Source organism: Leptopilina boulardi, unplaced genomic scaffold (assembly GCF_019393585.1).
Source record: "Leptopilina boulardi isolate dan_hultmark-lab unplaced genomic scaffold, ZJU_Lbou_2.1 LbouV2_48, whole genome shotgun sequence".
Taxonomy (NCBI): Eukaryota; Metazoa; Arthropoda; class Insecta; order Hymenoptera; family Figitidae; genus Leptopilina; species Leptopilina boulardi.
Genome location: NW_026137992.1, coordinates 1095122 through 1110435, shown reverse-complemented (window position 1 = coordinate 1110435; position 15314 = coordinate 1095122). Strand labels below are relative to the sequence as shown.

The 15314-nt window shown below is 28.9% G+C and overlaps 1 protein-coding gene across 24 annotated transcripts in view; it reads right to left on the bottom strand.

Annotated features, from left to right (window-relative positions):
- Positions 1 to 4312: 4312 nt before the first annotated feature.
- Positions 4313 to 15314, bottom strand: part of LOC127289609 (CUGBP Elav-like family member 4) — a 596519-nt gene continuing 585517 nt past the window's right edge. For 23 of the 24 annotated variants that reach the window (XM_051317658.1, XM_051317654.1, XM_051317643.1 and 20 more), the window contains 3 exons: positions 14225 to 14383; positions 7449 to 7633; positions 4313 to 6933 (listed from right to left, as the gene is read on the bottom strand). In XM_051317658.1, the coding sequence (XP_051173615.1) occupies positions 7506 to 7633; positions 14225 to 14383 (287 nt within the window). In that variant the 3' untranslated portion in view covers positions 4313 to 6933; positions 7449 to 7505. The remainder of the gene's footprint in view (positions 6934 to 7448; positions 7634 to 14224; positions 14384 to 15314) is intronic. The other variant, XM_051317639.1, reaches the window with a different exon arrangement.

Sequence of the window (15314 nt, the reverse complement as noted above, 5' to 3'; positions counted from 1 at the left end):
GTGGACCGGGTTCTTTTCGCTACCAGTGACGTGTATATAATTTCTCTCAGAAAAAGATGATTCTAAATTATTGATATTTTTGTTTACAAAAAATGAACACTTTTTCTGAGTAGAGATATTTATTTTATTTTAACGCCAAACTAGCATGATAGGACCCTTTCCTTTTAAAGATTTGTGTTTTTGTCAATTAAAAATCAGAGAAATTATTTTTTCTTTAAAAATGTTTCTTTAGAAACTGTCACTTATTATTATTTTTTACTGGCATCTGTCCCAAGATTTTAGAATCACGCGTAAAATTGTTTTTCTCCTTTTTTTTTTTTTTTTCTTTTTTGGGTTTAAAATAAAAAATAATTTTTTTGGCTGTTGGCACGACTTGCACAGAGAGTGGCAATCGCCTAAATGTTATATAACGAACCTAAAATTTATTGGCAATCTAAATTGCGTACACCTCAAAAACTATTTCTACTTCAGCTACGCATCTCGCGGATTCTATCTACGTATAAAGTTTTCTTTTTCTCGGATTATAACGACAAATGTTTATGATTGAAAATGGACGAGAAAAATCGGACCAGTTGTCACAAAAGTTTTATACATTTTTTTTTTTTTTTTTTTTTTTTCAATATACTTCCAAAACGAGGTATTTGAATTATATTGTGACAACTATATTGACGAAAATTTTTATGAGAGAAATGTGTTTATGAATTTCAAAGAGCTAATGACGAGGTATGAATTATAATATAATTGGATTGATAATGAGATGCTAATTATAAAGTGATCTATAATTGGATGATAATATTTTGCAATTGAACATTGTAATCGGATGTTTTATTTAGTTTTTTTGATTGAACTTGAAAATAAATTGAATCTGATTAATAATTATGAAAAATTTAAATTTAAATTCATATTGATAATTATCAATAAAAATTGAGGTAAAAAAAGGAAGATTGTTCTCAGCATGATTGTGATAATTGCAACAAAATTTTGTCAAAAATTAAAAATAGTTAATTTGATGGATAAAATTTTATATTATATGGCACGATGCGAAGTAGAAAAATTATTTTTATAAGATGATTGAAAAATGTATTTTGTATTGATTGAAAAATTGTGATTGAGATGAAAAATGGAGAAAAATGTGATCGCTCGTCGTAAGAAAAACAGACGACGAGTCGATTATTTGTTAATAATTGTTGACAGTCTGTAAAATTTGTTTAGATTAAGATTGTAATAAAATACGCGTTAAAGCCATCACCTGTATCATAGTGAATCGCCCGCTACGTATGTTTATTTTATTATTTTTTTTTTATTTATCTACGTGAAATAGTATTAAAAGTTTCGCAGGTAGATATAGTACAGTAAAGAGTCTTGATAAGAAGAAAGTTTTTTTTTTTTTTTTTTTTTTTCGTACGTCCTTTAGAAGTTACGTTGCAAATAATCTCAAAAACATACCCTGTTTCCTAGAAATCACTGACACTTAAGTCGTGATTTATATCCAATTTATTTTACGTTGTTTTCTTGATTTAAAATTGGCTCTGCTGATACATATGGTGTGTATGAAAGTTTGAAAAAATTGTCTAGCAATTGTACGCGTGTGATGTAAGTGTGTAAAGAGACAATACAACACGTTTTATTCTTCCTCAAAACTCGATCCTCGAAAATAAGTATAATATTTTTTTTTTGTTAAAATTATTTTTAAAAAAATTTTTTTTTCAATACTGAAAAAAAGCTGTATCGAGAGAGTTTAATTTTTTTTTGTTTATATTACTTGTTTTAACGAATGTTACACCTACATTGCTAATTGTAAGCCAAAATCTCAACGGCAAGTACATCCCTCGTCATCTCACGTTATGTAAAAATAAATTCAAAGCTGTCCTCATCGATTACTATTATCATTATTATTTCACGCCTTAGAACTAAGAGTATTTCCCTTAAGTCGATTACTTCATAGCAAGATGCGTTTACTAGTCGGTTGTAGCAAAAACTTTTTTTTGGATAAAATAGTGTATTTTTTTTTTTATATCGTCATTACTTTGTATTTATATGTATATCATTTAGCGTAGGTTGTGGTTGTTTATTACTATTAGTTATATCATTAAACGTACCTTAAAAAGCTTACATCATAGTGATATTATCAATTCGTGCTCGAGAAGAAGCATTTTACACATTATATGATGTGTCGCGTGTTTTTTTTTCATTTTTTTTTTTTTTTTTTTTTTCTTTTAAATTTGTGTCGCTTGTGTGAAACGCAAGTGAGCGTCTCAGTGTATTGGATTGGCCATGTATGTGCTTTTTTATTTATTTATTTGTGAATGAGACGGCGTCGTCGCTTTTGCAGATTCGCGCTTTTTTTTTTGCATCGACATGATTTCTCTCAACTAATGGACGTAGTCCTATTCTAAGATTCTATCTAAAAAAATAATTAAAAGCGTTCCTTCCAGCGCCTATTTCTTTCACAAATCAGCTATTTTCCCAAAAAAAAAAAAAAAAAAATTTTTTTTTGGTTCGAAAATTGAAAAATAAATTATAAATCTATGTAGCGTTAAAAATAGTTTAACAAATTTTTTATTTTTCGCGTTTTTGGTAAACAACGAAAATTGAAAAAGATCTAAAAAATTAAATAACAAAATAAGCTATTTAAAAAAAAAAAAAATTGCCCCCTTCAATGGCTTTTTAAAAAAAAAGAAATACTGAGAGATCTGAAAAAATATTAAAATACTAGACTTAAGCAATTATCATTTTTTTTTTGTTTGACGCTATCAATCCACTTTTTTTTTTTAATTCGGTCTAATTAGCTACTTTCTAAGGATTATAAACAAAACTAATTGCCTCTATGCCGCTTTAAAACGCAACTCGTAAGCGCTTTTTCGTCGTAGTTGTAATAAGACTCTCGTGCACGATCTCCAAATTTTAGATTATTATATCTTTTATTCAGAATCGCAGTTTTTTTTTCAACTATAGTCAACAAAAATAGAAAAAAGTTCCTCCCGGAGATGTTTTTCTATTCTTAAATATGAAATTATTTCCATTATCAAAAAATTATCATAGAAAAATTATTTTAAATTATATTATTTCAAAAATTTATTCTAAAAAAAAGTTATTTCAATATTTATTCTATATAATTATTCTCGAAATAATGTGACGCGAGTCTGAAATTATTATCTAAATTATTCCTACATTTATATTTTATATATATATATATATATATACTTCCTACATTCTAAAATTATTCTAAGAAAATATTTATTCTAGAAATATTATTCTATATATGTTCAAAAGAAAAAAAAAATTGGAGAAAATTGTAAATTAGGTACAAAATATTCAACAGTTCTCACATGGGAGAAACTTTATTTTGTTTAAAAATAACATATTTACAAAAAAATATCGTGCACGATGATATCTTTTATAAACGGTGGCTTACGGTATGCGTACGGTTTTCTTTTTTTTTTTTTTTTTTCTAATATGTTTTTCGGTATTTCAATCGGCTCGGTCTCGCCGTGTCCTGATCTAAAACTTTGCTATACGAAATCCACGCTCATCATTTATCCCCCCCCCCATTAAAATGTAAATTTATGTCTCTAAAAATGACAAGAATATATGTATGTGTGTATAATATTCACGTGTGCATCGTACAGTATATACTTTATTTTGTATATAGCGTTAAATTTCAAAAAAGATCATCAGCATCGCACTGAATTTCGAGTAAATATTTGTTTTTTTTATAATAATAATCATAATAATAGTAATAATAATAATAATAATAATAATAATAAGTGAATTAAATAATTATATTATCTCATATATTTAAAATTAGCACTGCATGATCGAATGGTAACTCAGTACTTACTCCCACTTTTTTTTTTTTATAGTTCCTCGATTTTTTTTCAGTTACTATATTATGTTTGGTATTACGTAACTGGTTATTATTATTATTATTTTTTTTTTACATTAACGTACGCTCACACGTACGCGAAACGAGCAACATACGCGAACGGATTTTTTTTTTTTTTTTAACAAGCGAGGAGCGTTGCTTGCTCGTAACATGATTTTATTATACTTTTTAATCAATATTTTTATTAATATTTATTATTTAAATATATACATATGCATATAAATATATATTCATAGATATTTATATGTGTATGTTTATATTAATATGTATATATATATATATATGTATATACATATTATATATAGCATAATCGTGGTCGCGTTACAAAGCGGCGACTAGTGTTTCATTTTTTTTTTTTTTTTACGTCTCACTAATTCCATTCTCCCTTTCCCCGACCCCCCGTGACTAACCCAACCCCCCCCCCACGTCACTTCAAAACCCGCTTCTAATAATTTATTTCTATGAATTTAGCTAGAACTAGAATAATTTACTAAGTCGCTAGTCGTTTCTCGTTCAATATATTATCAATATTTTATATTTATATATGTATATATATATTATTTATATTTATGTTCATATTTATATATTTATATTTATACGTCTTTCAATTAATAATAATAATAATAATAATAATAATAATTAAATAATGAGTTGGTACTTTGGTTGATTTTTAAGTCCCCTTTTCCCTCCTCCCAATTTTTTTTTCAGACAAATCAGAGCTTTCCTCTCCGTTCCTTCGCTCTCCTCGTCATCGTTCTATTATGAGAGTATTGGTTTTTTACCCCCTTTCCCCCACTCCACGAAAATGATCGTTTTTCGAAAGATCACCGTCCGCGAAACGACCAACGTATTTTTTTTTTTTTTTTTTTTTTTTAATGTCAATCTGTTTTAGAAATTACATGTGTCGTATATAATGGATCGGGAATTAGTTTTTATTTATAGATTGTTTATATATAGTTTTTAATATAATTATATATGTGTATATAATATATATCCATATATTTGGTATATATAAGATTATACAATTATATGATTATAGATTATATATATTATAGATTGACATAACACTGATATAGTTTTATGTGTCGTGCTACTTCTTTTTTTTTTAATGAGAAAAAACGATATATTTTCAATTAAAAAATTATCGTGTTTTCGTATTTTTTTTTATTTTAGAAATTGAGAAATATTTTTCGTTTAATTTTCAGTTGAAATTATTGTATATTTAGAAGTATTGTGTAAATTGGAACTTTAGGGAACATTAAAATTATTTTCAAAATCTGAAATTTTGAAAAAATTTCATGTATTTCTAATTTGGCAATTGTTGTTATATTTGGAATTATATTTTTTGGTGTTTCTGTATATATTAGAAATATATTTGAATATTTTATATTTGAAATGTTATTTTTTTTTTATAATTCAAATTTTAGATTTTCTGTATTTTTTGGAAAATTTTTTTTGTATATTCCATATATGTTTGTATACTTGTATTTGAAATTAATAAATATTTTTTATATTTATTTATTTGGTATTTACCAAATGTATATGTTAATTTGAATTTCAAATTATTTGAAAATATTTTCAAATTAATTTTAACTGAAAATATGCTGCAATTTGAAGATTTTTAAAAATTTAATCGCATTAAGCAATGCTTGTAAAAAAAAAAAAAATGTTCTTCATTGTTATAATTAATAAAAATAATTTTTTGTAGAAAAATAATTAATTAATAAAAATAATAAATAAAAATTCTTAAAAATTAATTGTTAAAAATAATTAAATAAAATACCTGACAGCGGCACGACTAGTTTTTGGTGGAGAAAAAACTGTTCACTCTTGTTTCATTAAATCACAGCCAAGATGGCATTTCGCGGATGAAGCGATCGATTGACAAAACGAAATGGGTTCGGAGTGATTAATCGATATAAATCGATTAATGTCATTTTTTTTTTGGAAATTCTTATATATTTTATACACAGTTTTTTTTTTACTGTGGGAAATTTGTCCACTTAAGTACTTTGAGTATTTGTTCATCTCACCTTTTCTTCTTCTTCCTCTTCCTCTTTTTTTTTTTTTTTTTTTTTTTTTGGTAATAATTCTAAGTCACCAGAATTTATATCCTATTATTTTTTATTATATTTCAGTTTTTGACCCCCTTTTACTTAGTTTTTTTTTTCCATTGCAATTTTAAAAAGCGTAGACTGAATTTATATTCTATTTTATTTTTTATATCATGACAAATAATTGAATTTAAATTCAGTCTCGTTTAATGAAAACTGAAAAAAAACAACCCCGGTGACTATATTGTTCCTATTACATTATAAAACCTACATCTCTTTTAACGATGCAACTTAATCAATTTATGATGTTGATCTTTATATAGTGAAGTTGTTTTGATCAGTCGTGAATAAAAATTTTGCACACAGCATTGACTAGATTTTTCTTTTTGGCATTTTATGACGCCATGTGCATAATAATAATATTTTTTTTTTTTAAAGACCGGAGAAAGAATCTATACTTGAAGAATTCTTGTCTCTTAGACCGAATATTCAGTCTAGTAAATTTGAAATTTGTTATTATCGCGTGAAAGAACCGAGAGTCGGAAAAATTGAGACTTTTAAGTCTTTTGACAATTTATAGCAGAGAAAAGTTGAAAAAAGTTTTTTTTTTCTTTTGGTAATTTAACTGCTTAATTTTTGTTAAAAAGTGACTCTGGTTCTTGTATGATTGTTCCATGACGATGTTTCGAGGAACAAATTATATCGATAACAGAGTAGATTTTTTTTTCTTTTTACAGGAGTAGAAAAAATATCCTTGACATTTTTTTTAAGTCTTGGCTGATCAGAGACAAAATCGTGTACTCCGATTTTTTTCCCATTTTTTTTTTCGTGGATTCTCTCATGAACGACGACGAAGCTCCTCCTCCGGTGACCTCTACTTTTATTTCTAAAGAATTAACTAACTAGAATACTAGGTTGTTACGGTGGAGAGCGTTGTGGCGACGATTCAAACTCTTCAATTCCGATCTTTCAGCTTGTACTGTCGTACGACACCTAAAAAATTTCATAAATTTTTTATTAATTTAAAAAAAAAATATTTTTATGCCCTCATGAAAAGGATCCCACTTTGGTTTTTTTCCAAAAAGTACCATTAATGTTCATACAAAAATATAATTCTTATTGAATTCGATGACAAAATGGTCCTTTTACATGAGGACGTTCAAGTTATTTTTGAATGAAAACGAGTTACTGAAAAATTTTCCTTTTTGAATATAAATAAAAAAATAAAAATTTATTTATATTCTCTCAAAATCTGAATTAGTAAAAATATTTATTAATTTGAATTAGTGACTCACTTTTTGCTTCTGAATTAGTAAAATTTTACTAATTGTTAGTAAAAGTTACTAATAATTAGTGAAATTTTACTAAATAACTCAGAAGCAAAAAGTGAGTCACTAATTCAAAGTAGTAAATATTTTTACTAATTCAGATTTAGAGAGTTACTAAAATTTATTTTTTAAAATTAAATTAAAATATTTTGAATTCGTTTTTGACAAAATGAAACTTACTCTGTAGGTTATAACATAGGGCGCGACCCGGCCAGTTTTTCTAGGCTAGGACGTGGGTTAGTACGGTCTGTTGGCGTCCTTGGGCCTTTTCAGTTGAACTTTTAATCGCTTCATCCCTATTTGGAAGCCGTTCATCGCCTGGATTGCTGCCTGCGCGCTCGACGGATTGTCAAACGACACAAAACCTACAACAATCGCATAATTAATTTATTCAAAATTTCGAAAAAAAATTTCGTAAAAAAAGTAATACCACAAGTGAAATTAGCAATTTGTAGCCAAATTTACGCTCACTAGGTCTAAATGACTGAACAAAAAATAATAATAATAATAATTTTCTAAAATAATTAAATTGTCTCGTTTATCATAATTTTCAATAGATAAGTAGTATAAGCCATTTTAAGTCAGACCAAAGTTAATTCTACCTGGAAAAAAAAGAACAAAAAAAATTGGTTAGTTTTCCTAAAGAACACATAACATGAACGCAAGAATGAAACTTTTTTAACGAGAGGAATATATAGGTAACAATTTTTATGAGCATGCTTACGCTCGAAGGCAACATTCTCTCTGTTTCGTTGAAAACTATAAGCGCTGAAAACTCATCTAAGCGTTGAATATCATAGGACTCTCAATCTAAATGATCACTTATTAGTGAACCAGCTCCAACCACCCGAATTTGCTGGTAGGGAATAAAAAGTTTTAATAAACGGCATTAGCCAAGTTTTGCTTGAAGGGAAACACGATAACGAAGTAGATTCCTGACCGTTAGTAGCTCGAAAAGGTCGTCGGGGATTTCTGGGCTTAAGCCAATTTTGACTATTATCCTCGATCCAATTTTAGTTTTACCATGATGACGGCCTACGGCCAAAGTTTCCCCCATCCCGTACTTCCTCTTTTATAGGATTTCGATAACTTAATAAAATTACCATTTTTTTTTTTTTGTTGTTTTCAAGAAAGATTCTACTTTTTTTTTCTTTTTTATTATTTTTTCTAACAAAATTGTTTTAATACAAAAAAAATTAAATTTAGTTTTATTTCACTATTAAGTTTTAAAAATATCTCTTAAAATTTCAGTTTGGGAAAATTATTAATGTAAGATAAATTTTAATGCCCCAGGCAAAGAATATTGCGTTGGAAAATTGAGAGAATGATTATTTCGTGTGAATTTCTCTTTCCTTTTGGCCTCTCTGTTTGCCTCTTATCTTGAATATTTCCTTCGCACCCCTGAATCAATGGCGAGGGTCGTATCTCGAAAGCCTTGAGGGTGACCAGGGGACCGATATTACTCTTTCGAAAAGGATCTCAGCTATTTTTTCGAGGTGTGTATGCCCCGGGGGTGATACACATGACATTAGATACTTTGAGATAGGTCGAATAAACGAATTCCCCGAGACAGTAACTTCTCAAAATAGATCACGAGCAAACTCTCTCTCTCTATCTCTCTCTCATGCTCGACAAATTTCTGATTCACTTTATAATTAAATAAGCAAATTTGTCTAACATTCGTTGCTCTAAAAAATAGATATTTCTTTAAAAATTATCAATTAAATACTTATATAAAAATTATGCAGTAAAATGTTAATTCAGTATTTTATTTTTATAATTGAATTTTGTTTATTTCAACTCAATTTTAAAGTTATTCTTTAATCTGAAATTATAAATTAAATTGCTAGTTTCAATTTCCAATAAATGAATTCATTTATTAATACTCATTCCAAATAAAAAAAATTTTCTTATTTAGAACATGAGAAAAAAAGAATATATTTTGCACACCACAATAACTAACGAATTGTCCGCTAAAATGTTACTCCCAATTATCAAACCTGCAGAGCAGATACGATTAATCAAAGAGAAGAGAATAAAATTTTTGCTTTTTTTATTATTTCGATCTACGCCGCATTCAATAAAAGAAGAAAAATTTATGTAATTTTAAAATTTCGAGATAAGAGCTCCGAAATACCACCAAAGTCTAAATCCGGGAGTCTCGAACAAAGAATGTATAGGGCATTTTTTGACTCATCCAGCGGATGCTGATCTGGATTCAAAGAAAGTTGAGAAAAAAATTCGAAAAATTAAATTTTCGAGATAATCATTTGGCAATACCCACAAAGCAGTTAGAAGAAAGTTCTAAACAAAAAATGTATGGCACACTTTTTGATTGGTCCAGCGGATGCTGAGCTACACTAGAAAACAAATTTGGAAAAAATTTCGAAAAATTAAATTCTCGACATAATTGTTAGGGAATACCGGCAAACTAGTTAGAAGAAAGTTCTGAACAAAAAATGTATGGCGCACTTTTTGATTGGTCCAGCGGATGCTGAGCTACACTCAAAAATATTTTGGAAAAATTTTCGAAAAATTAAATTCTCGACATAATTGTTCGGGAATACCGCCAAAGTAGTTAGAAGAAAGTTCTGAACAAAAAATGTATGGCGCACTTTTTGATTGGTCCAGCGGATGCTGAGCTACACTCAAAAATATTTTGGAAAAATTTTCGAAAAATTAAATTTACGAGATAATCGTTCGGGAATAACGCCAAAGTCTTTAGCAAAAAGTAGCGAACAAAAAATGTATGGCGCACTTTTTGATTGGTCCAGGGAATGCTGAGCTACACTAGAAAACAAATTTGGAAAAAATTTCGAAAAATGAATTCTCGACATAATTGTTCGGGAATACCGCCAAAGTAGTTAGAAAAAAGTTCTGAACAAAAAATGTATGGCGCACTTTTAGATTGGTCCAGCGGATGCTGAGGTATACTCAGATAAATTTTTTAAAAAATTTCGAAAAATTAAATTTGCGAGATAATTGATCGGGAATACCGCCAAAGTCTTAACCCGGGAGTCTCGAACAATAAATGTATGGCGCACTTTTTGGTTGGTCCAGCGGATGCTAAGCTACACTAGAAAACAAATTTGGAAAAAATTTCGAAAAATGAATTCTCGACATAATTGTTCGGGAATACCGCCAAAGTAGTTAGAAAAAAGTTCTGAACAAAAAATGTATGGCGCACTTTTTGATTGGTCCAGCGGATGCTGAGGTACACTCAGATAAATTTTTTAAAAAATTTCGAAAAATTAAATTTGCGAGATAATCACTTTGGAATACCGCCAAAGTCTTAACCCGGGAGTCTCGAACAAAAAATGTATGGCGCACTTTTTGGTTGGTCCAGCGGATGCTGAGCTACACTCTGATAAATTTTTAAAAAAAATTTTAAAAATTAAATTTTCGAGATAATTGATCGGGAATACAGCCAAAGTCTTAACCCGGGAGTCTCGAACAAAAAATGTATGGCGTACTTTTTGATTGGTCCAGCGGATGCTGAGCTACACTCAGATAAATTTTTTAAAAAATTTCGAAAAATTAAATTTGCGAGATAATCACTCCGGAATACCACAAAAAAAAAGTCAAAAAGTAGCAAACAAAAAATGTATGGCGCACTTTTTGATTGGTCCAGCGGATGCTGAGCTACACTAGAAAACAAATTTGGAAAAAATTTCGAAAAATTAAATTCTCGACATAATTGTTCGGGAATACCGCCAAAGTAGTTAGAAGAAAGTTCTGAACAAAAAATGTATGGCCCACTTTTTGATTGGTCCAACGGATGCTGAGCTACACTAGAAAACAAATTTGAAAAAAATTTCGAAAAATGAATTCTCGACATAATTGTTCGGGAATACCGCCAAAGTAGTTAGAAAAAATTTCTGAACAAGAAATGTATAGCGCACTTTTTGATTGGTTCAGCGGATGCTGAGCTACACTCAAAAATATTTTGGAAAAATTTTCGAAAAATTAAATTTACGCGATAATCGCTCCGGAATACCGCCAATAAAATAGGGAAAAAGTTTCGAACACAAAATGTATGGCGCACTTTTAGATTGGTCCAGCGGATGCTGAGCTACACTCTGATAAATTTTTAAAAAAAATTTAAAAAATTAAATTTTCGAGATAATTGATCGGGAATACAGCCAAAGTCTTAAGCCGGGAGTCTCGAACAAAAAATGTATGGCGTACTTTTTGATTGGTCCAGCGGATGCTGAGCTACACTCAGATAAATTTTTTAAAAAATTTCGAAAAATTAAACTTGCGAGATAATCACTCCGGAATACCACCAAAAAAAAGTCAAAAAGTAGCAAACAAAAAATGTATGGCGCACTTTTTGATTGGTCCAGCGGATGCTGAGCTACACTCTGATAAATTTTAAAAAAAAATTTTAAAAATTAAATTTTCGAGATAATTGATCGGGAATACAGCCAAAGTCTTAACCCGGGAGTCTCGAACAAAAAATGTATGGCGTACTTTTTGATTGGTCCAGCGGATGCTGAGCTACACTCAGATAAATTTTTTAAAAAATTTCGAAAAATTAAATTTGCGAGATAATCACTCCGGAATACCACCAAAAAAAAGTCAAAAAGTAGCAAACCAAAAATGTATGGCGCACTTTTTGATTGGTCCAGCGGATGCTGAGCTACACTAGAAAACAAATTTGGAAAAAATTTCGAAAAATTAAATTCTCGACATAATTGTTCGGGAATACCGCCAAAGTAGTTAGAAGAAAGTTCTGAACAAAAAATGTATGGCGCACTTTTTGATTGGTCCAACGTATGCTGAGCTACACTCAAAAATATTTTGGAAAAATTTTCGAAAAATTAAATTTACGAGATAATCGTTCGGGAATACCGCCAAAGTCTTTAGCAAAAAGTAGCGAACAAAAAATGTATGGCGCACTTTTTGATTGGTCCAGCGGATGCTGAGCTACACTAGAAAACAAATTTGGAAAAAATTTCGAAAAATTAAATTCTAGACATAATTGTTCCGGAATACCGCCAAAGTAGTTAGAAGAAAGTTCTGAACAAAAAATGTATGGCGCACTTTTTGATTGGTCCAACGTATGCTGAGCTACACTCAAAAATATTTTGGAAAAATTTTCGAAAAATTAAATTTACGAGATAATCGTTCGGGAATACCGCCAAAGTCTTTAGCAAAAAGTAGCGAACAAAAAATGTATGGCTCACTTCTTCTAGGGTCCAGCGGATGCTGAGCTACACTCAAAAATATTTTGGAAAAATTTTCGAAAAATTAAATTTACGCGATAATCGCTCCGGAATACCGCAAATAAAATAGGGAAAAAGTTTCGGACAAAAAATGTATGGCGCACTTTTAGATTGGTCCAGCGGATGCTGAGGTACACTCAAATAAATTTATGAAAAATTAAATTTTCGAGATTATCGTTCTGAAATACCGCCAAAGTCTTAACCAGGGAGTCTCGAACAAAAAATGTATGGTGCACTTTTTGATTGGTCCAGCGGATGCTGAGCTACACTCTGATAAATTTTAAAAAAAAATTTAAAAAATTAAATTTTCGAGATAATTGATCGGGAATACAGCCAAAGTCTTAACCCGGGAGTCTCGAACAAAAAATGTATGGCGTACTTTTTGATTGGTCCAGCGGATGCTGAGCTACACTAGAAAACAAATTTGGAAAAAATTTCGAAAAATTAAATTCTCGACATAATAGTTCGGGAATACCGCCAAAGTAGTTAGAAGAAAGTTCTGAACAAAAAATGTATGGCGCACTTTTTGATTGGTCCAGCGGATACTGAGCTACAGTAAAAAACAAATTTGGAAAAAACTAAAAAATAAAATTTGCGAGATAATCGCTCCGGAATACCATAAGTGTCATTAGAAAAAAGTATCGAACAAAAAATGTATGGGGCACTTTTTGATTGGTCCAGCGGATGCCGAGCTACAGTAGAAAACAAATTTGGAAAAAACTAAAAAATTTGAATTTGCGTGATTATCGCTCGGGAATATCACCAAAAAAATAGTCAAAAAGTTTTGATCAAAAAATATATGGGGCACCTGTTCATTGGTTCAGCGGATGCTGCTCTAGATGAAAATAAATTTTGTAATTTTTTTAAATATTCAAGATTATCGCTCAAGAATAATTTTTAGTCTTAACCCGGTAGATGTTTAAAAAAAATGTATGGCTCACTTTTTGATTGGACCAACGGATGCTGCGCTAGATGATAGTAAATTTTGTGATTTTTTTAAAACTTCGAGATAATCGCTCGGGAATAGTTTTAAAGTCTTAATCCGGATGTTGCGAACAAAAAATGTATGACGGAATTTTTAATTTGATTAATAGAGTTTAAGATAGACTCAATTATTATTGTGATAGTAGTAAAAGATAATTATAGGAATTATAATTATAGGAAAATACTTTTCAATATTTTGCACTAAATATAAGAATCAGTACTAAAGGTGGATTATAGTTAGACAAAATCTTTCCAAAGTACTTGCAGTATCAGTAGAATAAGACAGATTTAGTCAGACAAAATGTTTCAAAAAATTGAATTACATGTATCAATACTTTTAAAATGTTGTTTATAAGATTATTTTTTAAAAGAAAAGTTCGTTGTTGTGGTTTTACTAGTCAATCAAAATTTTAGTTTAACATTCATCAAATAATAAATCGATAAAGTCTCTCATAATTAGAACATTTGTGTAATAATTATAAAAAAAAATTACCAAAACATAAAAACTTAATGCAGAGAAATTTCCCAACTAGATTTTCCACGTAATATGGTAAATTTTGAGAGATTAGAGTTTAATATTTTGAAATGAAAATTTTACTTAACTATATAATAAATGTAAAAATGGAGAATAATATTTGACAATAATAAGAATATTTTCCCTCTGTTATATAATTTAATGTTTAAAGTGAATGGGGAAATTAGAATTTGAAATTTTCAATGTTGTTTTACGAGTTAGATACTCACCGAAACATTTGCTCTGGTTAGTGGCACGGTCGATAAAGACTTTGGAGGAGATGACGTTACCAAACGGAATGAACATCTGCATGAGCTCAGCATCACCAAACTCCTGGGGCAGGTGGTAGATAAACAGGTTGCAGCCTTCGGGTCCTGAGATAGAGCATCCTACCATATAAATCAGAGCACATCTAAACATCTAAACTTGAAGTATAATACTCAAGTTAAAATGTTAGTTGATTTTTTTTGATGAACTTTATTTTTTCTTGAATGTTGAATATGCGTGAAAAACTGAATGTTTTATCGTAACATGAAACGCATTTAATGAATCCAATTTTTGACTTTTTGATAAATGACAATGCTAATGAAACATGAGAGTGATCGAACCGCGTGATTCTCGTAGCATAAATTCAATTCGTACAGGGTGGCCGCACAATTTTCATTTGTTAATTTTTGTTTTAATTTCTCTTATTACGTTGATTTTTTTTTCAAAATGGTAATTTATTTTTATGTATTACTCATTAATCATTATAATTCGTGTAATTTTTATGAATTATCAAATAAATTAGTCAAATAATTAGTCAAATAAATTCTAATGTTTTCGAAACAAATTATAAAATAATATAAATTGAAAAATTTATGTTTAAATTTTAATTATAAAATAAATTTTTCTATAAAGAAAATGATTGCTTTGGATATCTGTAAATTCAATTATTAAACTGAATCACTTTAGTAAAATTTCTACTAAAATTCAGTGATATTTCACTGAAAATTAGCAGAATTTTTTTTAATGATTTTCAAAAGTAAAATAATAATATACAGTAAAATAAAAAAAAAATGTTTAGTAAAAATTTGAATCAGTGGGATTTGATGAAATAGTTGGAATTTAGTAATTCAATATTTTCAGTAAAATTTCCAGTGAAATTCAGTCATATTTCACTGAAAATTAGAATTCTTTACTAATTGAAACAATCAGATTTGTTTTTGTGATTAATGATAATGTTGCTTTGATTGTTTAAGTCAGTAATAATTAAAATTGATTTTAAGTGAATTATTACTGAATTTCAGTGAAAATATTACTGAAACATATTTAATTTCC